The sequence below is a fragment of the Elephas maximus genome, chromosome 18 (assembly GCF_024166365.1).
Source record: "Elephas maximus indicus isolate mEleMax1 chromosome 18, mEleMax1 primary haplotype, whole genome shotgun sequence".
NCBI lineage: Eukaryota > Metazoa > Chordata > Mammalia > Proboscidea > Elephantidae > Elephas > Elephas maximus.
In genome coordinates this window covers 80,942,000-80,965,123 of record NC_064836.1, presented here as the reverse complement: position 1 = coordinate 80,965,123, position 23,124 = coordinate 80,942,000, and the positions used below count along the sequence as shown (strand labels likewise).

Sequence of the window (23,124 nt, the reverse complement as noted above, 5' to 3'; positions counted from 1 at the left end):
AAAACACCCAACATAATCCATTCCATTAATATTTTATAGAGAAAAAGAAGATTTTTGATAAAAATTTGATAAATTTTTAGCAGACATTTTTGACAAATATTTAAATAGAGCAGGCCTAGAAGGCAGTCTTTTAAACATAATAAAGAATATTTATCACAAGCCATTAGCACAAATTATATTAAATGTTAAAATACTGAAGATATCCCTATTAAATTAAGCAATAATACAAACATGCTCAATATCACCATGATTAGATACTAGACATTATACTATTGCAATAAATACAACCAAAACCAAACCCAGCGCCATCGAGTTGATTCCGACTCATAAATACAACAGATATGAAACAGGGGATGAAACTATTATTTGCAGATAATATATAGTTTTTATAGTTAGAACTCTGAGAGTAAGCGAAGCTCTATTACAATTAGTGAGAGTTCAGTTGATAAACCGGAGAACCAAAAAAAAAAAACCAAATCCACTGCCGCCGCCGAGTCAATTCTGACTCATAGCGACCCAGTAGAACTGCCCCCCCCACCACAGGCTTTCCAAGGAGCATCTGGGGGATTCGAACTTGCAACCTTTCGGTTAGCAGCCGAAGCTCTTAACTACTACACCAGGGTTTCCAGGCTGGATAAAAGACAGATCAAAATCAGCATCTTTTTTTAGAGTAGCAATTAACAACTTAAAATTTTTTAAGAGAAAAAGAGAACCCATTTAGAGTAATAAAAATTATATAACATCCAGAAATAAACTTAATGAGATGGTACAAGACTATATGATAAACTACATAAAATTTCACTGAACATAAAATACAGCCTGAATACTCTCTATTAATTGCCTAGGCACTGCCTCCATCTTCTCTGTCGCCCAATCTAGAAATGTGGAAACTCCTCTAGACACTCCCACTCCTCACTCTTCATATCCACTATCAGTCACTAAATCCTGCCTATTTTGCCTCATACGTATTTCTTAAAATTGCCACTATCTACACTTCCACTACACTGGTTATCCTTTGGACAGGCTCCAGTAAGTTTGTCTCCCTACTTCTAGACTTCTTGTTAGCTGCCGTGGAGTCACTCCCTCACCCTCCTCAAAATCATAGCCATTCAGCTGTCGGAGTCCTCAATCTAAAACAGAAACTTGACTAGGTCATACCCAAGTGTAAAACCAGAGATTGCCCCTGAATTCAGAATGGAGTCCAAGATCAAAGCCAATAAAGCCTTCAGTCATCTGGACCCAGTCTCCTCTCCCCCTCCCCCACTACTTTGGGCTTAAACGTATGGCTCTAATGTTTCTCAAGTGAGGATACGCCAGTGTCTCTGACTAAAGACATCAAGGTTCCTCAAAATTACATAGTATGTCCCACTAAACTTACAGCGTCAATTTTTGATGAGTATTGTCTGAGGAAGACATTATTTTATATATAACATGATTTTACGGAAAAGAATGTGAAATTTGCATTACTGCTTAAGTTAAAATGCAAGATTTCAAAGAAAGATGCCACCTACGGCAGGAAGAGTAGACTCCTTCCTCTGCCCCAGGATGGGGGTGATGATGGCACACTTACCATTCGTTGCAAGGTGAAAAGTCTAACAGTATCAAACTCTTATCACTGTATTTGCCAACAAATGACAATGACACCCAATGCTTATCAAGAACTTGGTTATGCCACACACTGTTCTAAACTCTTTACGTCGACCGACTCATTTTGTAAGGTCTTTAAGACCTTACACGACTTTATTTCCAACTGTTCTCATCCTTGCTTTCTCCACTTCAGCTATGGTAGTCGCCTTGCTCTTCCTGGCACACATTGCCATGGTCCTACTTCAAGGCCTTTGGTCTTATTATTCCCTGTATCTGGAAGCCTTTTCCTCTAGACAGCATGGCTCTCTCTCAACTCCTTGCAGTATTTTTTCAAATATTGCTTTCTCAAGCAGCCCTTTCCTGACTACTCTACTGAAAATTACAGGTATAACCACCTTCTTCTCAAACGCCATTATTCCACAGTATTAACTCTGCTGTGTTTTTTCCCCGTATCATTTTTTTTAATGGTGTATATTTTTTTCTCTCCCTACCAGAATGTAAGTTCCACGGCAGTGGGGTTTTTGTTTTACTCACTAAATCCCGAGGGCCAGAATACTGCCTGGCACACTGCAGGCTCCCAATGAATGTTTATCTAATGAACAAATCTAGTTAACAGTTACTTTTATTAGCCAGATTTTACCTTATTACTACACTGAAGCACAATGAGAACTTGCCTATGGTCACACGGTAAAAAGATGGAGCTAGGATTTGTAGACAGACAGCCTGGCTCCACTCTTTACATCACTACCTGGTGTCTGTCTTTTGTATACGAAATTCCATATGCACTACTTCATATGTTTCCCTTACCAGGCAGTTACTTCCCAGCAGGGGAGGCATCATTATCTTTGTGCTGTTACTGACAATTGTATGTGTTATACGCTCAACAACTGTTTACTGAATGAATGCATGAATGAATACATTCCCTACGTAATGATCCTTACATGTTTGTCTCAATCATTTTAAGCTTTCAGATATAATAGTGAAATCGACATTTTTAATATAAAAATAAACCTGGCCTTAAAAATGTAATGATGTAAAAAAAATACATCTTTGACTCGACAAAACATGATTTCTGATGAATTATTTCATTAGAGATGTACCCTAGTCTTAAAATTTTCCAGACTGGTTTTTAAAGCTTTATTAGGTATTTTTTTTTTTAGCATAAATTAAGGAAGCTGCAGAACCAGCTACTTGACTCACCTCGTGATATACACATGCATAATACTAATTAGACAGTACTCATTACCTCTGATTTAAAAAGAAAAAGAAAAAGCAGAGAACGTAGGCGGCGAGGTTGACATCACAACCATGCCACACGGAAAGACAGCTCCCCTTACGGAAAGTGACGCTAAGGAAGCCACCCACCGCCATCACCGGGCCCAGGAGTTGCCCGGCGGTGGTTTTCTCGAATAAGCCTGACAAAGGCCAGCTAAGGACCTGACAGCCGTCACGAAATTCCAATGGTTTAGGGTCGACGAGGTAAAGATTTAAAGCGAGGTCCCCTCCCCGGCTGTCTCAAAACTCTAGGGCCCAAAGAGTCTCTGCTCAGAGCTCCTCACCGTGTCTAGACTATTTCTCAGGTAAAGGATGATGCGCAAAGGAAAAGCCAGCCATCCAGCGTGAGGGCCCAGGAAGCAAACGAAAGCAAAGCTTACAAAACAACAACGCAGCCGCGGCGCTTCACCGCCCCTCTGTGGGTTGGAAGAAACAGTCGCGCTTCTCGCGAGATAGCTCGTTCTCAAGGGTCTCGGAGATGAAACCTCGCGAGCTCAGAGGAAAGGGAGGGGTTGGAAGGAGCGCCACAACCCACAGACCCAGCCTGTGCCTCATTGAGAGGCCGTCCCCCAGAGCCCCAAACACTTCCGGAACCCGACCGGAACCGGAAGTTGCTGGGCGCGAGGGGGTGCGGCCGAAAATCAAAAAAAGCGCGGCCGGAGCTGGAGGTCCTGAGAGGGCTGGGTGGCGGCGGTCCCCGGCGAGGCTGGGCCGGTCGGGATGGACTCCACTGCCAGCCTGAAGTCCTTGCTGCTGACCATTAGTCAGTACAAAGCCGTCAAGTCGGAGGCGAACGCCACCCAGCTTCTGCGGCACCTGGAGGTGCGGGGTCCTGGGGTGGGGACGAGATGGGGCTTTCCTCCAGTGACCCCTGGTCCGCTGCCCGGTGTGGCGGCCCGAGCTGGAACGACAGCCCCCGCTCCGGCGGCTGTTGTCGCTGTTCGCGCTCGCTGTTCCCGCTGAGGGCGAACGTGTGTCAGCCGTGACCGCTCCGGCGGCTGTTGTCGCTGTTCCCGCTGAGGGCGAACGTGTGTCAGCCGTGACCGCCGCGGCGGCTGTTGTCGCTGTTCGCGCTCGCTGTTCCCGCTGAGGGCGAACGTGTGTCAGCCGTGACCGCCGCGGCGGCTGTTGTCGCTGTTCCCGCTGAGGGCGAACGTGTGTCAGCCGTGACCGCTCCGGCGGCTGTTGTCGCTGAGGGCGAACGTGTGTCAGCCGTGACCGCTCCGGCGGCTGTTCTCGTCCCGCTGAGGGCGAACGTGTGTCAGCCGTGACCGCTCCGGCGGCTGTTGTCGCTGTTCGCGCTCGCTGTTCCCGCTGAGGGCGAACGTGTGTCAGCCGTGACCGCCGCGGCGGCTGTTGTCGCTGTTCCCGCTGAGGGCGAACGTGTGTCAGCCGTGACCGCTCCGGCGGCTGTTGTCGCTGTTCCCGCTGAGGGCGAACGTGTGTCAGCCGTGACCGCTCCGGCGGCTGTTGTCGCTGTTCCCGCTGAGGGCGAACGTGTGTCAGCCGTGACCGCTCCGGCGGCTGTTCTCGTCCCGCTGAGGGCGAACGTGTGTCAGCCGTGACCGCTCCGGCGGCTGTTGTCGCTGAGGGCGAACGTGTGTCAGCCGTGACCGCCGCGGCGGCTGTTGTCGCCGTTCCCGCTGAGGGCGAACGTGTGTCAGCTGTGACCGCTCCGGCGGCTGTTGTCGCCGTTCCCGCTGAGGGCGAACGTGTGTCAGCCGTGACTCCCCACCGTCCGCGCCCGCCCCAGCCCGGGCACCGGCAACAGGGAGGCTGGCACCAAGGGCCGGGTGTTTGGCACGTTTCGGAGAGAGCTAGGAGCTGTGTCTTCTCTTCTTTTGCTTCTTGTTTCGTTGTTTGCATCGAAATTAGGCCCTCACAGAATATTCAGGATTCTAGGGGGCGGCGGAGGTGGGGGGGGATTAAAACTTGATTTTGCCCTTAGCCACTTTACAATCTGAACCTGTTGCTTACTGCTTTTGTTTGAACTCGTGTTGAGCTCGAACTTGCAAATTATTATTTCAACTTTCTTTGAATTAAGGAGCAATCCTCTTCCCCGAAACTAGTGATCATAATCTTTTTTCTTTACCAAAATATATCGCTCAGAGTTTTGAAATCCTTAAATGCTGAATTGCTTTCACTTTTTCGATTAGTTCCTGTGATTTGTGCTTAGACTACTTATTCTATTATGACGTTCCTTTGGAAAAATTGTAATCACGATTTTGTTTCTGTGATCCTGTTTGTTTTTAGATTCTCAATCTTCTGCTGTCATTTGTGTCACATTCATGGAATTCAAACTAACATGTAACCTCAGCCTCATGAAAAGCAATTAAGCTGAATCAAAGCTTGTTTTGAGAATTCTTTGTCGCAGCTTCCTTTTCTTAGCATTAGATTGAACATAATTTTAAAATCTATTTGACATACTAACCCTGTGATTGCAAATGGTACAGCAACAGTTTTTTGTTTTTCTTTATAAAAGTGGAGTATATTAAATGTGTGTTTCTTCTCTTGGGCTTTGGTGGTATTGCTCTTCATAGTAGTACAGCTGCCTATCCCCTACGCAGATTTGCCTTCTTTTTCTCATTCGTTGGCTCCACAAATCACTGCATCCTAATAACATGTTAACTGTTAGGTGGGTCAGGCTTTGCGTCTCAAGAACAGAGCAGTGCACTGGTGGATTCCAGAAGCCACAGGATGGAAAAGTAGGGCCATCAATTTTATTTAAGAATTCAGGGTTAAGTATTTTACATGGTAATCTAAAACATTACTTCTCTTTGAGAATGAACAGGTTATCATGAATTAAAGGAAACATCAAAGAAATTTGTGGATTAGAGGCTGGCTCTTTGATACCCTCCCAAACTTTGAGGCAGTTTAGAGAAAATTCTACCATTGGGGCATTTTGATGCAAAGCCGAGAAGAGCACAAGCTATAATTATCAGGGACTTATTGTTATTTGGGGAACACTGGTGGTTTAGTGGTTAAGAGCTGTGGCTGTTCAAATCTACCAGGTGCTCCTTGGAAACCAGGTGGGGAAGTTCTTACTCTGTCCTGTAGGGTCACTGTGAGTTGGAATCAACTCAATGGCAACGGGTTTGGTGTTTTTTTAGCAATAACATACCTACAGTAAAGTGCTTGAGGTGTGTTAATCTTAATTGAAGAGCTTGATGTTTTTTTTAACATTTCATATGCACTTCGTATCTAGCACCTGTATCAGGATCTAGGAAGTTTCCATCACTCCATAAGGTTTCTTCATTGTTCCTTTCTACAAGATTCATATAAGTCAACAAATATAATATGTACTCTTTTGTGTCTGGTTGCTTTCATTCAGTAGAACTAACATTTATTCATGTTTCACTTGTACCAGGACTTCACTGTTTATTGCTGCATAGAATTCCGTTATGTAAACACCCCGCAGTTAGGTACATTCCCCTGTTGATGTGCATTGGCGTGTGTCCGTTTTGGGGTGGAATTATCAGTGAAGCTGTTGTGAATATTTTCATGCATGTCTTTGAGTATATGCTCTCACTTCTCTTATATACCTAGTAGTGAAATTATGAGTCAGAATTTCTAACTCCACAGCAGTGGGTTTGGGTTTTGTTTGTTTGTTTGGTAGGGCTGTAGGGAAGGAACCCTGGTAGCTCGGTGTTTAAGTGCTGGGCTGCTAACTGAAAGGTCAACGGTTAGAACGCACCAGCTTTTTCTGCAGGAGAAAGATGTAGGAGTCTGCTTCCATACGATTATAGGCTTGGAAACCGTATGCGGCAGTTCTCCTCTGTCCTCTAGGGTCAGTATGAGTAGGTTTTGACTCACAGCAACAGGTTTAGGTTATTTTTGTGTTTAGGGGTATAGGCAACATTATTCTTACGTTCAGCTTTAGTTGAAACTGCTAAACAAATTTCCTGGAAGGTTATACCACATTACGCTCCCCAAGCAATATATCTGATGGCATAGTGGTTAAGAGTTAGGCTGCTAACCAAAAGGTCAGCAGTTCGAATCCACCAGGCCCTCCTTGGAAACCCTATGGGGCAGCTCTTCTCTGTCCTATAGGGCCGCAGTGTGTCAGAATCCACTTGACAGCAACAGGTTTTTTTTTTTTTTTTTTTGGTTTAAGCAATATATAAGGCGCCCTGGTGGCACAGCGGTTAAGCACTGGGCTGCTAACTGAAAGGTCGCCCGTTCAAACCCACTAGCCGCTCTGAGGGAAAAAGATGCGGCAGTCTGCTTCTCTAAAGATTTATAGCATTGGAAACCTTATGGGGACGTTCTACTCTGTCCTGTAGAATTGCTAAGATTCGGAATTGACTTGAAGGAATGGTTTTTGTCAGTTTCAGTATTATATAAGATTTGCAGTCATTCATCCACACCAACCCTTGTGTGTGTGTTTTTTTTAATCTTTTTAGTTTTAAGCATTTAGGTGGATTTTTATGTTAAATGCTGCATGTCTTTGTGCAGACCTTATGAGAGCAGCATCTGAGGATGCCGAGACAGGTGGGTGTCATACAAAGAGACTAGTCATTCAGTTGTGCATCCTGTCTTTAGAGTCCCGTGCTTTCGACTGGGAACCTGAGCCTTGAATTTATTTGCAGAGCTGAGCTGGTCTCGCTGCGGATGATGTTAGGAATCTTGTAGAGTGATTAAGAGCATGGATTCAGGAACCAAGCTGCCTGGGTATGAATTCCAAATGCACAGCTGTATGTATCATCAGTGTGTGCCTCAGTTTATTTGTCTGCAAAACAGTAGTAGCACCTACCTTACAGAGTTATTATGAAGATGAAAAGACAACATACATAAAGTAGAAAAATGCGTGGGCCAGAATAAGTGGTATTTAAGAATTAATTTTTACTATAATAAATTCTGTTTGTATTAAACATTGAGTCTGTTTGAGTAAAGAGGGAAATTTGTAAAACAATTCCTTATCTTACCTTGTAATAAGTAATTATCACATGTTAGAATACTTATGTTATTGAGATATAGATCCAGTCCTGAGTGGAATTATGCTAAAAGCAGAACGTATCTTATTCTTTGTGCTTTCTACGTAGGCAAACAGGCAATGCTCAGAAGGGTCCCTGCACCAGCACACGTGCTATTGATAGCCATATTTCACCTTTAGACCTATTCTTTTCAATCTTATAGATCAGGGCCCCACTTTACGCTTAGTGATATTAAATCACATAGTCCTTGGAAACATGATTGGAAGCTGTCTTGTCAGCAGAACTTCAGAAGAAGAACAGACACCTGCGTGAGGGAATTAGAGGGTTACGGAGAGGAACCACCATGTGTCTGTCAGTTTGTCTTACTGTGGTGGCTTGCGTTTTGCTGTGATGCTGGAAGCTGCGCCACCGGTATTTCAAATACCAGTAGTGTCACCCATGGTACTTCCAGACTAGAACAGACTAGGAATAAAGGCCTGGCAATCTATTTCTGAAAAGTAGCCAGTGAAAGCCTTATGAATCAGCAGAATATTGTCCAATACAGTGCAGGAAGTGTTATATGTAAGGTCACCATGAGTCGGAGTCGATGGCAACTAACAACAACAGAGGAAAGATTAGAGGATGTTAAAACAGGCTGCATAGGCCTGATCTTTTAAAAATAAGTGTTTAGAGCAGATTTAGTCTAATTGTAAAGTAACTGATTTTTTTTTATCATTATAGGAAAGATACGCTTAATATTGAATGATACTTATAAAACATTTTGGATGTATTATATTCTGACAACTGGTTTTGGCTTTCAATCCCAGCTTTACTCTGTGTGTGTGTGTGTGTGTGTGTGTGTGTGTGTAGTTGATAAGGATACAGAAAAGGAGTAAAAATAGAATAACCAAGAGTAACATTTTTCAATTCTTGGCTTTTTAAAAAAAAAATTTTTTTTTTTAACCTCCCTTCTCTGTAATCTCTAACTTTTCCAATAGTTACCCTTTGGGCTTAACTGCTTTTCACTTTCCATTTATCCCTCTCAAAGTAGGTGTAAGGAGCATACTGGAATTCTTTTATTCAGTGAAATATATTGGTAGTGGAGTCCCTGGGGGGCGCACATGCTTAAGTGCTCCACTGCTACCTGAAAGGTTGATGGTTCCAACTCACCCAGTGGTGCCTCAGAAAAAAGGCCTAGCCATCTGCTTTCAGAAAGGTCACAGCCTTGAAAACCTGTGGAGCAATTCTGCTCTGCACACATGGGGTTGCCATGAGTCAGAATCCACTGACAGCAGTTAACAGCAAGAGTATAGATTTATATATAGTCCATGCCTTCATGGAGTGTTCAGTGGCGGAGTGTTCAATGTGGTAAAGAGACTGAACGTTGCTAAGTAATTAAAAGTTTACTGACTTATGAAATAGGTGTAGGGTGGTGTAATCGGCAGAGCTAGCCTAGTTGCGGGAAGAGGTTTAGTTAGGGAAAGCTCCCTGGAGAAATTAATCTGAGACCTAGTAGGGAAGGAGATGGGTCATCTTCCAGCAGAAGGAACAGACAGCCTGTGTGAAGCCTCTAAATGGGGAAAGAAAGGGGTAGTAGCACTTTGGTAGGACAGTCTTTTTGGAAATGAAGAAGAGATAAAAGCTGGCAATTCTTAACTTACATATTTTAATTGTTATGTTATATAGGTAATTTCTGGACAGAAGCTCACACGATTGTTTACATCAGATCAGATTTTACCAAGTGAATGCTTGAGTTGCCTCGTAGAGTTACTTGAAGATCCAAACATAAGTGCTCCACTAATCTTAAGTATTATCAGTTTGCTGTCTCAACTAGGTAATTATTTCATTTCTCTTATTTTTCAAACACGTATAAATTTACTATTTTTTAAAGAGCAGATTTAGTTATTGAATCTTCTTTCAGAGTGACTTATACTCAAAAGATTTCCTCGTCACAGGTATGTCAGAGCTGTTATGCATCGTGAATCTCTTGAAAGAAGATAGTATTGTATATAGCATTTCTTAAACGGATTGGTCCGGAGTATCTAAAGCGTATCAAAGGCCCAGTGTTCTATAGAAAAGAATGCAGTTTGGGAAGTGCTGGCTTACTTTTGAGTTGGGGGGAAAAAAGTCATACATGTACTGCCAGTGTTAAGTACACCACTTAGAAAAATCAAAGCTAGTGGTCAAAGAACCATCTTTTTTTTTTATATAAACTATTTTGAACTTAGAACTGTTGCTGGTGTCGCTCTTTCTATATTTTCCCGTTATTGTTATTTTTAACATTTTCATTCGATGGTCACTTTTTTTCCTGACTTGTGTTTTAGGAGAGGGTGGATTTTTCTTTGTGAGATGATAAAATTACCACATGCTTACATAAAATTCAAGTGATCCAGAAGTGTTAACATAGCGTTACTGACCGGTAGAATGTTCTGCAGTCATGGAAATGTTCTATATGTCATCCGGTGTAGTAATCACTAGCCCCATGTGATTACTGATCACTTGAAATGTGGGTAGTGGACTGAGGAGCAGGATCTTTTTAGTTCATTTAAATTTATATAGCCATGTGTGGCTATCATACTAAACAGTGCAGATATAAAGAATAAAATGGAATGAGTCTTTATCCGTCAACACCACTCCTCCTCCTCATTTTCTGTCCTGGGAATAATATGTCTTAATGGTTCAATGTGTGTTTTTCCAGCTCTTTTTCTATGCTGTAGCAAATAAGTTTAGATCTTTGGGTGTTGTTTTTCAATTAAAAATGGTTCATGGGGCAACAGATGTTTTACATCCTGTTTTTTATTTTTATTTTTTAATGTGTATAATACCTGACCAGTACCGTATTAGCCGAAACCAAAAACGAAACCCGTTGCCGTCAAGTCGATTCCAACTTATAGCGACCTAATAGGACAGAGTAGAACTGCCCCATAGAGTTTCCAAGGAGCACCTGGTGGATTCCAACTGCCGACCTCTTAGCAGCTATAGCTCTTAACCACTACTCCAGCTGGGTTTCCATAGTACCATATTAAAAAACCAAACCCGTTGCCGTCAAGTCAATTCTGACTCATAGCAAACCTATAGAACCGAGTAGAACTGCCCCATAGAGTTTCCGAGGAGTGCCTGGTGGATTTGAACTGCTGACCTTTTGGTTAGTAGCTGTAGCAGTTAACCACTACGCCACCAGGGTTTTCGAAAAAAACCACATTAGAGGGTACTATATTTAAGCATGGAAACCCTGGTGGCATAGTGGTTAAGTGCTAGGGCTGCTAGTCAAAGGGTCAGCAGTTTGAATCCGCCAGGCGCTCCTTGGAAACTCTATGGGGCAGTTCTACTCTGTCCTGTAGGGTTGCTATGAGTCGGAATCGACTCGACAGCACTGGGTATATTTAAGCATTCCCCTAATGGTGGACACTCACGGTCTTTTTGAGCTTTTTAAATTAGAATCAGTAGTGCAGTGAACTTTTTTTAAGTGTATTTTTGCTCAAATGTTTATATATTTCTGTTGAGTAAATTCCAAGTAGAGTTTGTGTGTCAGTCTTGAACTTAATAGCCATTACTAAATTGCTTTCCAAAAAGGCCCTGCCAATTCTACCACCCACCAACAGTTTGTATGAGAATGCAGTTGCTCCCGACATTTAAATATATTAGTAATGTTTAAAGTAATAACCTTGATAGTAAAATTTCTAGAAATAATGTAAAGCAAGTTTTGTTCCTTGAGATTCATTTATTGCACATACAGAAATCATTTGTAAATTGAAAAAGAGGAGAAAACTCATATCCCCTTTTTCCAGCTCATAAAATTTCTGAGATTAAACTTCTGGAGAGTATTAGGGAATAAAATAGCCATATTATATTTAATTTCGTTACGTGATGGTACATTTAACATTAAATTAAAAATTGTTTCTCTTTTTGCCATATGAAATAGATCATATATGAAAATGATATATTTTGTGCCATTTTATTTTACCTTACAGCCTTAGACAATGAAACCAAAGACTGTCTTCAGAATACATACAACCTGAATAGTGTGCTGGCGGGAGTGGTTTGTCGGAGCAGTGCTTGCCACAACGATTCGGTGTTTTTACAGGTACAGCACCACGCAGTACTCTGTTACTTAGCATCTGGTTTCCCCTTACTTATTTTCAGATCAAAATTGGTAATATCTATTGTAAACTGCTAACTTACAGGGTATATGCTGACAATGACAATACTACATGATTAGGCACAGTTCTTATCGTCAGTAAATTGAAGAGCTGATTAGACACATGTACTACTATTTTAAAGTTTCTAGGAAGGGGAAGCTTATCCACATCTAGCACCATCATTGAAGAAAAACAAATCTACATTATAACATCTCAGTCACAGATGTCTGTGTCTTGAGATGTAAACTCTTCATGTTAAAATTATACTTAGAGCTGGTGTCTAGTCTCCATCTGTTGAGGAAACGTAACAGAAAAAAATGAAGGTATAGCTACAGTCTTACTTTATTTAGACCATAAAATGCCATAGTTGTAAGAATGAAAAAGAGTTGCCGATTAAACAGACATGCAGTTTTAGAGATGGTAAAATTGGTGAAATAGAGTATGTTTTTCAATCTGTACACAAGATAATTAAGTGGACAGAGTTTATTGCAAGTTGCACTGTTTGAAGCAGAACGTATAGAAAGTGTGGATCAGGAGATGAACGTTAAGATTCTTGTCTTACTACCTTGTATATGATTTTTTGTTTCATTTTTAAAGATAGAACCATTTTAAGAAATGGAAAAGTTCTTGCCCTAAACTCTGTCTCGTAAAATGATGACATCCCAGAATATGCACTATAGTTCATTCTTGTGAGTAGGCAATATGTTTTTATATGTTTATATTCATAACTATTTTATTATTCTCAGTGCATTCAACTTCTGCAGAGGTTAACATATAACGTCAAAATTTTCCATTCTGGCACCAATATAGATGAATTAATTACATTCCTGATAGATCACATGTGAGTATACAACCTTGCTACTTAAACATGTAAGCAAATAATCCCTTTGTTGTTTTGAAACTAAAACCATCTAGTAGTTCAGTTTTTCTTAGTTTTTGAACTTTTTAAACTGGGAAACTGATTTTTGCTTGTTGCTCTTAGATAAAATCAGGATTAAATGTTGTAAAGCAGGTTTACATTAATTTTCAAAATAAAAGTTTATTAAATGAATTGATTTTGGCCAAAAAAAATTGTTGTTGAAACTGGAGATGGTATGTTTATATTTAATGTTCTTGATAGGGGAGGTATACTGACGAAATAGCACACGATCACTCTGACAGTTATTTCCACGTTCCTTTGAGGCAATTGAATAAGATAATTTGGTTTCATAATGTGAAATAAATGATCAGTCCTGTTCAGAACTAGACAGGCTTAACATGGTAGTTTTTTTTTTTTTTTTTCTTGCTTGTATAAAAGGAAGAAATGTTTACTCTTAACTGCTATAGTTGGTAGAAAAAAATTAAAAGGGTAAGTTACTGTATCATTTTGAGTAGAATAGAATTAACCCAATTCTTTTTCTTATATATGTAAAACTAAAACAACAGTCAGTCTTCTGAAGATGAGTTAACTATGCCTTGTCTGGGACTACTGGCAAATCTTTGTCGGCACAATCTTTCTGTTCAAGCGCATATAAAGACTTTGGTAAGAAGTTTATTTTAAAAGGTGTCTTTCTTGTTTTGTGGTGGGTTCTATGCTTAAAGAAAATTTTATCCATTTTTTTCTTAAATAAAAATTTTAACGATTCTCACGTCTAGTCCAGAATCAGATCGACACATAAGTGTTTGAAGTATTCTACCCTTTGAAGGCCATAAGGGTTAATACAAATGTTAAGTGCTAAAAGTTTTCTCTCTCGGTAGCATCACACTATTTGTCACATTGAATAATATTAAGAAATGCTAATTATTCTGTGCTTAATAGATAGAAGGCACATCACTAGCAATCTATCCTATTTACCTCAGTCTTTTATTTCCACAAAATCAATAGCAACTCCACCAAAAAAATAGGTAAGTAACTGCCTAGTATCATCTACAGTGGCGTGGTAGCTAAGAGCTCGGCTGCTAACCAAAAGGTTGGCAGTTTGAATCCACCAGCTGCTCCTTGGAAACCCTGTGGGGCAATTCTTTGTCCTATAGGGTTGCTATGAGTCAGAATGGACTCGACGGGAACAAGTTTGATCAGGTTTATCACTATGGTAGGAATCCCTGGGTGGCACAAACATTTAAGTGCTCAGCTGCTAGCCAAAGGTCAGCGGTTCAAACGTACCAAGGGATGCCTGGAAGACAGGCCTGGTGATCTGCTTCCAAGAGGTCACAGCCTTGCAAACCCTGTGGAGCCGTTCTACACATGGGGTGGACATGAGTTAGAATGGACTCAAAGACAAGTAACAACAACAATATCAACTACAATTACATGTGATGAGTGAGGGCACACAAAGCTAGCTGAACCACATTTGAGAATATATTAAATGAAGAAAGTTCACTGATTCTTTAAGGTGTTTTGTGAACAATGCCTCTGCTATGCAATATTCAGAATTACTTGTTTGATTTTAATATTAGTATCTAATTTGTTCATATGCTAGATTTTTCTGACCTGGTTTTACTTTGAAGGTGGTTTTTTTTGAGCCATGGAAGTGTTTGATAAAGGTTTATCGAGAGGGAAGAACATAGATATTTCTGTGTTTATCTCAGCATTTATTTATAACCTTACTAAAGGTTTATAGATAAACAGGTACATACATAAAACATAGATCGTTCTTTATGCCCTATATGCATATTTCTAAATTGAAAAAGCTTGTACTTTACACACTTAAATCTAATGAAGAGTCAGCATTTACCCACAATCCCATATCTGGAAACTTATTCACTAAGATTGTACCTGTCTGCAGTTTGCTGCTGCCGGCACCGTGTTTAAGTACCCATCCCACTCACCCCTGTAATGATCTCTTCAGTTTTCATGGTAAGCAACAAGTGTAACAAAAATGTGTAACACAAAATAGATTCTCTAATTTAGTAAATGTTTTCTTACTTTTTACCGTAATCATGAGGGTTCCTCATTATAATTTATTCATTAACTTAAACTCTAAACAACTTTTCCTGCAGTGTTTAGGGTAGCTGTTCAGTTTCCAGTCTCCAAACTCTCCATGTGTCTCTTTTGAACTACTGTTAGAATGGACACCCAGATTTACTGTCAGGGAATTATTTATTCTAAGATGATAAAACTTGGCAGAAATCCACCTTACATGCATTTGGACACCTTTACTTGGTTAGTTTTTGCCTAAACGCTCTTTGTTTTTAACAGTCTTTTCCGTTTATCTTCGACTGTATGACGTTCTCCCTTAGAACACCATAAAACATCTCTTAAAGGTGACAATCATTTTTTAATGGATTGATAAAACCTGTTGCCGTTGAGTCGATTTCAACTCACAGTGACCCTAAAGGACAGAGTAGAACTGCCCCATAGAGTTTCCAAGGAGCGCCTGGCTGATTTGAACTGCCGACCTTTAGGTTAGCAGCCATAGCACTTAACTACTACGCCACCAGGGTTTCCATCATTTTTTTAATGGATTGATAAAACCTGTTGCCATCGAGTCGATTCCAACTCACAGTGACCCTAAAGGACAGAGTAGAACTGCTCCATAGGGTTTCTAAGGAGCGCCTGGTGGATCTGACCTTTTGGTTACCAGCCATAGCTCTTAACCACTATGCCACCAGGGTTTCCAGTAGATTGATAATGATGTTTAATAACAGTTTACCTACTCTACAAGGTAATATTTTTTAAGCCAAAATATAAAACTTAGAAGTTTCATTCTTTTTTTTTTCCTCAGAGTAATGTGAAATCTTTTTATCGAACTCTCATAACTTACTTGGCCCATAGTAGTTTAACTGTGGTTGTGTTTGCACTTTCCATATTATCCAGTTTGACATTAAACGAAGAAGTTGGGGAAAAGGTAAATATGATTCAATAAATTATTTATGAAGGTAATTCACCAGAAGTTTATAGTTTCTAATACTTTAAAAGTTATCAAGGCCTTTTGTTACATTTTAGGATGGTGTCAGCTTCAATTTTTATGTAATATACTTTCCCCAATTTGTTTTTAAGCTGTTCCATGCTCGAAACATTCATCAGACTTTTCAGTTAATATTTAATATTCTCGTAAACGGTGATGGTACACTAACTAGAAAGTATTCAGTTGACCTGCTAACGGATCTCCTTAAAAATCCTAAAATTGCCGATTATCTTATCAGGTATGATCTTTGGTAAATTTTAGAATTTTTTTTTTTTAACCATGAAGTGTTTGTGAGATATAAAACTGCCTTTGTAGATTTAGGAAATACCAGTTCTACTGATTCTCAGTAGAGTAAATGTTTTGGTGTGCTTTATTTCCACTTGTTTGCTTCCGTGGCCTGAAATGTAAGATTGTAACAAGGTTTTCCACGCACACACATGTGTGTTTCAGTCTTTGTCTTGGGTGAATAGGGTCCTGTCATTTTCCAAAATACAGATGTCTTCATTAATCTGTTTCAGAACCATTTTTAAATCCTGAGCATGATATGACTCTTTGAAAGAATATTTTTATTAGAAAAACATTCTCGTTAGCATGCCTTAGAGTCTTTTCTGTTCTGGATTAAAAATGGATAATGTTCCTTTTGGTGCATGCCTCTGTCGTGCTGTAAGATAAAATGGGACTATGCAATTACGTGTCCTTTCTGTCTCAGTGGTATTTCGTGGGATTCATGTAATCATTTATATTTTGAGGTCAGTAAGCAACCACTTTCCTAAGAGCTGTGGTCTTTGACATCTTAAGGGAAATTTGCTCGGGGCCGAAGCTGCTTTCTTGTGCTAAGTCAGGAAATTGTTGAAAATGCTTCAAAGTTAATTCAGCTTAGCAGTCACAAATGAAAAAATATTTATTGAGCGCCTACTGTGATCAAGCATTGGGAGAGGAGGGGAAATTAGCAGTGGCAGGGGTATGAAGTTTGAAAGATCCAGCCTAAATGCGAGGGCAAGGTGGCTCCTTAGCTAACTGCAAAATCAAGACGCATTCGCAGTCACGTTTTACTTTTTCTTCTTTTAAGCGTTGGAAGGTAAGAACTTTTTTTTTTTTCCTGAGTGCCTTCCCTTTACCTGCCCTCCCCTCACTTGTTCGAAGACTTTTCCCAGTATATTCTCACGTGACATCCATTCTGGCCACCAGCTTCAAAGTAAGGAAAAGAATTCTTTTGGATCTACCTCTCCAGGAAGACAGAAGATAATCCAGTTTAGCATCTGTAACTAGTTGACTAATCTCTTCTATAAATCTCTCAGTTCCATGATCTCTTTTCTTCCCTATCCAAACTAGAATTTAGGAGTCATTTCTGGCAAGAGAACAGTGCTTAACTGTGTTTAATTGTGTTGTCCTCTTATTTATCTGCCATAAAAAAATACCAGTTGGCAAAACCCCAGTCCTGATCCTGTTCCAGAGTCTAACTTAATGCCTGTGTTCCTAAGCAAGCCTTGAGAGAAATGGTAGTTTTACTTGTCATTAACTTCAGCTGGGCCACTACCTCTTGTATTTTTTCCTAGTCATCTTTCTTTTCTCATTTCCTACAGTGGTTGTATCAAATCTTCACTACTGACCTCTTGCTACCTTTCACTCAGAAGATGACCTTATCTTTGTTTTACAGAAAGGAAAAAAAGAATTCCATCTGTTTGGAGTTCCCTCAAATCTATGTCCCTGGATAGACTTACTTACCTGTGCTTATACCTGTTCTTACTTAATTTCATCATGTTTTATTTTTAAAAACATCAGATTCTATGTAATAAGTCTCATTCTGTCCTACCTTCTCCAGCAGTTCCCCCTGTAGCTTCAGTGCCTCCTATCCAATTGACTCTTTCACTTACAAATATGCTCAACTTTCAACTTCTCTTTAACCGTACTTCGCTTTTCAAATCTGTGACCCTCCCATTGTATTCAAGATGAATATCAAAGTTCTCACTATTGCCTTCCCAAGTCTGGTCCTTGGAGACCTCTCAGCCTTGTTTCTTCACATTTGCCTTCTTATGTACTTTTGTCTAATCGTATCAGACAATAAATAGAACTTCCAACTTTGCTAGAAAACCTTTTTATGTATCCACGTTTTCTTTCCTCTCATACTTCCTCTGCAATGCTGGAATAAGCTTACCCCATCATATGTATTGAAACCCTGGTGGTGTAGTGGTTAAGACTACAGCTGTTAACCAAAAGGTCAGCAGTTCAGTTCCACCAGGTGCTCCTTGGAAACCATATGGGGCACTTCTGCTCTGTGTGATAGGGTCACTATCAGCCCGAATTGACCTGATGGCAACGGATTTGCTTTGGTTTTTGGTATTCATAACTCTTTCTTATTCTTTAAAACCCAAGTCTGGGAAGCCTCACCTGATCAGGCTTGCCCCGCCAAGTATAGGTGTGGTACCAGTCCTCTTTCCACATGACCCCTGTCTTAGTCATCTAGTGCTTCTATAACAGAAATACCAGAAGTTGATGGCTTTAACAAAGAAAAGTATTCTCTCACAGTCTGATAGGCTAGCAGTCTGAATTCAAGGGCCCAGCTCCAGGGGAAAGCTTTCTCTCTCTGTCAGCTCTGGAGGAAGGTCCTTGTGATGAATCTGTCTTTCCTTGGTCTGGAAGCACCTTGGTGCAGGAACATCAGGTCCAAAGGACGCGCTCTGTTCCCGGTGCTGCTCTCTCGGTGGTATGAGAACTCACTTCTCTGCTCGCTACTCTCTTTTATATCTCAAGAGAGACTGGCTTAAGACACCATCTAATCTTGTAAATCTCATCAATATAACTGCCACTGATCCATTTTATTATATCATAGTGATAGGATTTACAACATATAGGGAAATCACATCAGGAGATAAAATGGTAGACAACCGTACAACGGAGTCATGACCCAGCCAAGTTAACAGATATTTTTGGGGGACATAACTGAATCCGTGACAACCCCCTTACATTCCTCTATCATAGTGGTGTATTTTACATTACAGTCTATTATTGTTTCCTATCTTTCTGCTTCTGCCCTAAGACTATGAACTCCCAAATCAAGGCTGCACCATTCACAGAGAGTACAATGTGACTGGTACCTCTGGTACCTCTTTAAGTTGTGTCACAGAGCCCTGCCTCTGACCTCTGTATTTGCAGGGTGTCACTTCATGCCTGGCAGTTGTGTATGCTCGATTAATAAGTAGCTGCCTAGTTCACTAGATTACCTCTGTGTCCTTTGAATTTCTACAAACTGAACACAGCCTTAACAAGAAAAAAAACAAGGCAGTTGAGGGACTGCAAGTTTCAATGATTTATTTATTGCCATCTTTTTTTTACTGTTCAGTAAATGACGGGACCAATTGATGTATACCATGGTGGTACTCTAGTTTTGAGTAAAAACTTTACAGAAGACTATGTCCTATTTTAGAAGGCCAAAATAAATAGGTGATGGAAAATGCACTTTTATGTTTATCTTGTAGTTAAATGCCTTTTGATGTGTCAATTACATGATTATCATTTAATCTCTATTTTTATGTTAAACCCAGGTATGAGCACTTTTCTTCATGTCTTAGTCAAGTATTGGGTCTTCTTAATGGGAAGGATCCTGACTCTTCTCTAAAGGTATGTGAAAATATAACTTTTGTTTTATTTTAAACATTTAACAAACTGTAAAGTACAGAAAACATGAAGTGCACTGCCCTCTGGATTTCCACAGACTGAACAAAGCCGCATGCCAAGTGCTCAGATCAAGAAACAGTATTGCCAGGACCCTAGAAACCCCTCTCACATTCCCTTGTAGTTGCTACCTGCCCTTCACATTCCCCATCCTTAACAAGGGTAACCTCTGTCCTCAGGCCAACAGCATGCTTAGTTTTTTCAACTTTACATAAATAAAAGCTTATTATATTCTGTCTAGATTCGTTTGTTCAGCATTATGTTGTTAGTTTCATCCATCTTTATTTCTTCTGTTGATGGATGTTGGCATTATGAAGCATCTTGCTTTTAACATTCTCTAATTATCTTTCCGTGAGCTTGTGTGCGTGCTTCCCTTGGGTATATGCCTGGCAGTGGAATCGCTGGAACATACATGTGTTCAGTAGATACCCTGAAACAGTTTTCCAAAGGGTTGTACCAGCGAGTGAAGATTCCAGTCACTCCATGTTCTTATCAATATTTGGTATTTTTCATCTTAGCCAGTCTAATGGTTATATAATAGTATTGCCTTATAGTTTACATTTGTCTTTCTTTAATAAGCAGTAAAGCTGACTATCTTTTTGAATATTTATTGGCCAGTTGATACCCTGTTTGATAAAGTACTTCCCATGTCTGTTTCCTGTTTGACTATTGTGCTGTCTTTGGCTTATTTATATGTAGGAGTTATTTTAGAAAGGGCCCTTTGTCATACTTACATGTCTCTCACACACACTGAATATCTTTGTTCTATGAATTTTCTTTTCACTCTCTTAATGTTGTCTTGATTTTAATGGAGCTTCATTTATCAATCATCCTATATGGTTGGTACTTTTTGTGTCTCATTTAGGAAATCTTAGCCTACTCCAAAGTCACCCAGATGAACTGCCATGTTTTCCTCCAAAAGCTTTATAGTTTTATCTTTCACACGGTCTGCAATCCATGTGGAATTAACTTTTGTATTTGATGTGAAGTACGACTCATCATGTTGCCAGGCCAGACTTTATCTTACAAGTTTTTGTAAAAGAAAACCATCAGAATGGCTTTGAACTACCCCTCTGTAACAGAGAACCTAGAAAAACAAGCTCAAACCATTTGCACTGCCCAGGGAACTTGTAGAAGATGGTAGAGGAGTTGAAGTAGTACGGAGTTCATTGCCCAACAGTTTTCCTTTCTGTTTTTGTTTTGAGGTTTTTGTTCTTATTTGTTTATTCTTTCCAGAGTCTTTTCTGGGACGTTGTCATCGGGTGAAGTACTTGGATAATATACTCTAAATATTTTTGAATCTTAAAATATCCAGCTTGAGAACTATTCCTAATTATTATCTAAATGAATCTTGTTAGAGTGACAAAAAAAAAACAAAACCCAGTGCCATCGAGTTGATTCCAACTCATAGTGACCTTATAGGACAGAGCAACTAGAGATATATAATATACATGCTAAATAAAGATTATTGGAATACAAAATATATACAACAAGGGGAAAATCTAATATTGATCTAAAAGTTCTAAACTATCTCAGGAGTTCAGGTAGGTCAAAAGAGTAGAAGCATTGCAAAAGTGCCATATGGTGTCAGAAAACCTGAACGGGAATGGAGAAATAAAGGTAATAAAAAATCTCTCATTATAATTCATGGGATGGGGAGCAGTGACAGCAAAAAGCACCTTGGTGTAGGGAAAAATAGTGAGATATCTTATTTTTTGTGTAATAGACAAATGAGTTTGATTATAAGGCCAATGTAACCTTGATGGCAAAACCTGACAAGGACAGTACAAGAAAGGAAAAGTCTATGTACTCTTTCATAGATGCAAAATTCTAAATAAAATATTAGCAAATTAAAGCCAGTGTTGTGTAAAAACGATCTTATTACCCATGGAGCTTTATGCCAGGAATGCCAGGGTGGTTGAACATGTGAAAATTAATAATTCATCACAGAAAAGAGCAGGAAAACTGTATCATGTTATTAAAGACAAAAAGTACTTGATTAATACCCATTCATTGGATAAACATACTGTGGCACATATGCACAATGGAGTATTACGCAAGGATAAAGAACAAAGACAAATCTGTGAAGCATCTCATAACATGGATGAATCTGGAGGGCATTATGCTGAGTGAAATAAGCCAATCACAAAAGGACAGATATTGTATGAGAGCACTACTGTAAAAACTCATGAAAAGGTTTACACACAAAAAGAAACAATCTCTGATGGTTATGAGGGAGAGGAAGAATGCGGAGGGAAAAACACTAGACAATAGATAAGTGATAACTTTGTTGAAGGGTAAGGCTCTACACAATACTGAGGAAGCCAGCACAACTTGTACAAGGAAGGCAAGGTGATGGAAGCTCCATAGACACATACAAAGTCCCTGAGGCACCGAATTGCTGGGCTGAGCACTGTGGGGACGGTAGATTCAGGGAACATCTAGCTCAATTGGCATAACAGAGTTTATAAAGAAAATGTTCTACATTCTACTTTGTTGAGTAGTGTCTGGGGTCTTAAAAGCCTGTGAGTGGCCATCTAGGATATTCCACTGGTCTCACCCTTTCAGGAGCAAGGAAGAATGAAGAAAACTAAAGATACAAGGGAAGGGTTAGTCCAAAGGACTAATGGACCACATCTACCATGGCCTCCACCAGACTGAGTCTAGCATAACTAGATGTTGCCCGGCTACACCACTGACTGCTCTGACAGGGATCACAACAGAGGGTCCCAGACAGAGCTGGAGAAAAATGTAGAACAAAATTCTAACTCAAGAAGAAAGACCAGACTTGCTGGCCTGACAAAGACTAGAGAAACCATAAGAATATGGCCACCAAACACCATTTCAGCTTAGTAATAAAGTCACTCCTGAGGTTCACCCTTCAGCCAAAGATTGTACAGGCCCATAAAACAAAATGGGACTAAAGGGACTCACCAGCTCAAGGGCAAGGGCTAGAAGGCAGGAGGGGACAGGAAAGCTGGTAATAGGGAGGCCAAGGTTGAGAAGGGAGAGTGTCGACATGTCGAATTGTTAACCAGTGTCATAAAACAATATGTGTACTAACTCTTCAATGAGAAACTAGTTCTGTAGACCTTCATCTAAAGTACAATTAAAAAAAAAAATTTTTAATACTCATTCCTGATAAAGATTACCAAACTAAGAATAAACAGAAACTTTATCTGACAGAGTTCCTACCAAAAACCTACAGCATCATACTTAAGGGCAAATTATTGAAAGCTTTCCGTCCATCATGAGTGAGAAAAGGAAGCCATTATCACCAGTTGTCAGTACTATATTCATTGATGGTCCCAACCAGTCCAGTACTTCAAAAAATAAAAAAGAATAAAAAACACAGGGATTGCAAAGAAAAGTGGAAGTCATTGTTCAGATGATATAATTATGAATATAGAAAATCTAAAATGTATAAAAATAACTTAAAGAGTAAATTTGGCAAGTTTGCTGGTTACAAAATCATATATATAAGTAAATCTGTATACTGGCAACAGACAGAAAATGAAATTTATTAAATTATACCATATACAATGCCATAAAAAGTATCAATGTCTAAGAGCCCTGGTGGTGCAGTTGTTAAGAGCTCGGCTGCTAACTGAAAGGTGGGCAATTCAGATCCCCACCAGCTGCTCCTTGGAA

The 23,124-nt window shown here is 39.9% G+C and overlaps 2 protein-coding genes across 14 annotated transcripts in view; one reads left to right on the top strand and one right to left on the bottom strand.

Annotated features, from left to right (window-relative positions):
* DZIP3 (DAZ interacting zinc finger protein 3) overlaps window positions 1-3,331 on the bottom strand; it is a 103,896-nt gene extending 100,565 nt beyond the window's left edge. For 11 of the 12 annotated variants that reach the window (XR_007513760.1, XR_007513758.1, XR_007513761.1 and 8 more), the window contains exon 1: window positions 3,147-3,254. The gene's annotated coding sequence lies outside the window, so the exon portion shown is untranslated. Of the gene's footprint in view, window positions 1-3,146 lie in introns of all 12 variants that reach the window. The other variant, XM_049857798.1, reaches the window with a different exon arrangement.
* Window positions 3,332-3,487: 156 nt separating this feature from the next.
* The window catches only part of CIP2A (cellular inhibitor of PP2A), a 42,626-nt gene continuing 22,989 nt past the window's right edge, over window positions 3,488-23,124 (top strand). Inside the window, exons 1-8 of one of the 2 annotated variants that reach the window (XM_049857795.1) lie at window positions 3,488-3,684; window positions 9,462-9,609; window positions 11,747-11,859; window positions 12,661-12,755; window positions 13,340-13,436; window positions 15,619-15,741; window positions 15,894-16,039; window positions 19,344-19,419. In XM_049857795.1, coding sequence (XP_049713752.1) covers window positions 3,583-3,684; window positions 9,462-9,609; window positions 11,747-11,859; window positions 12,661-12,755; window positions 13,340-13,436; window positions 15,619-15,741; window positions 15,894-16,039; window positions 19,344-19,419 — 900 coding nt within the window. In that variant the 5' untranslated portion in view covers window positions 3,488-3,582. The remainder of the gene's footprint in view (window positions 3,685-9,461; window positions 9,610-11,746; window positions 11,860-12,660; window positions 12,756-13,339; window positions 13,437-15,618; window positions 15,742-15,893; window positions 16,040-19,343; window positions 19,420-23,124) is intronic. The other variant, XM_049857796.1, reaches the window with a different exon arrangement.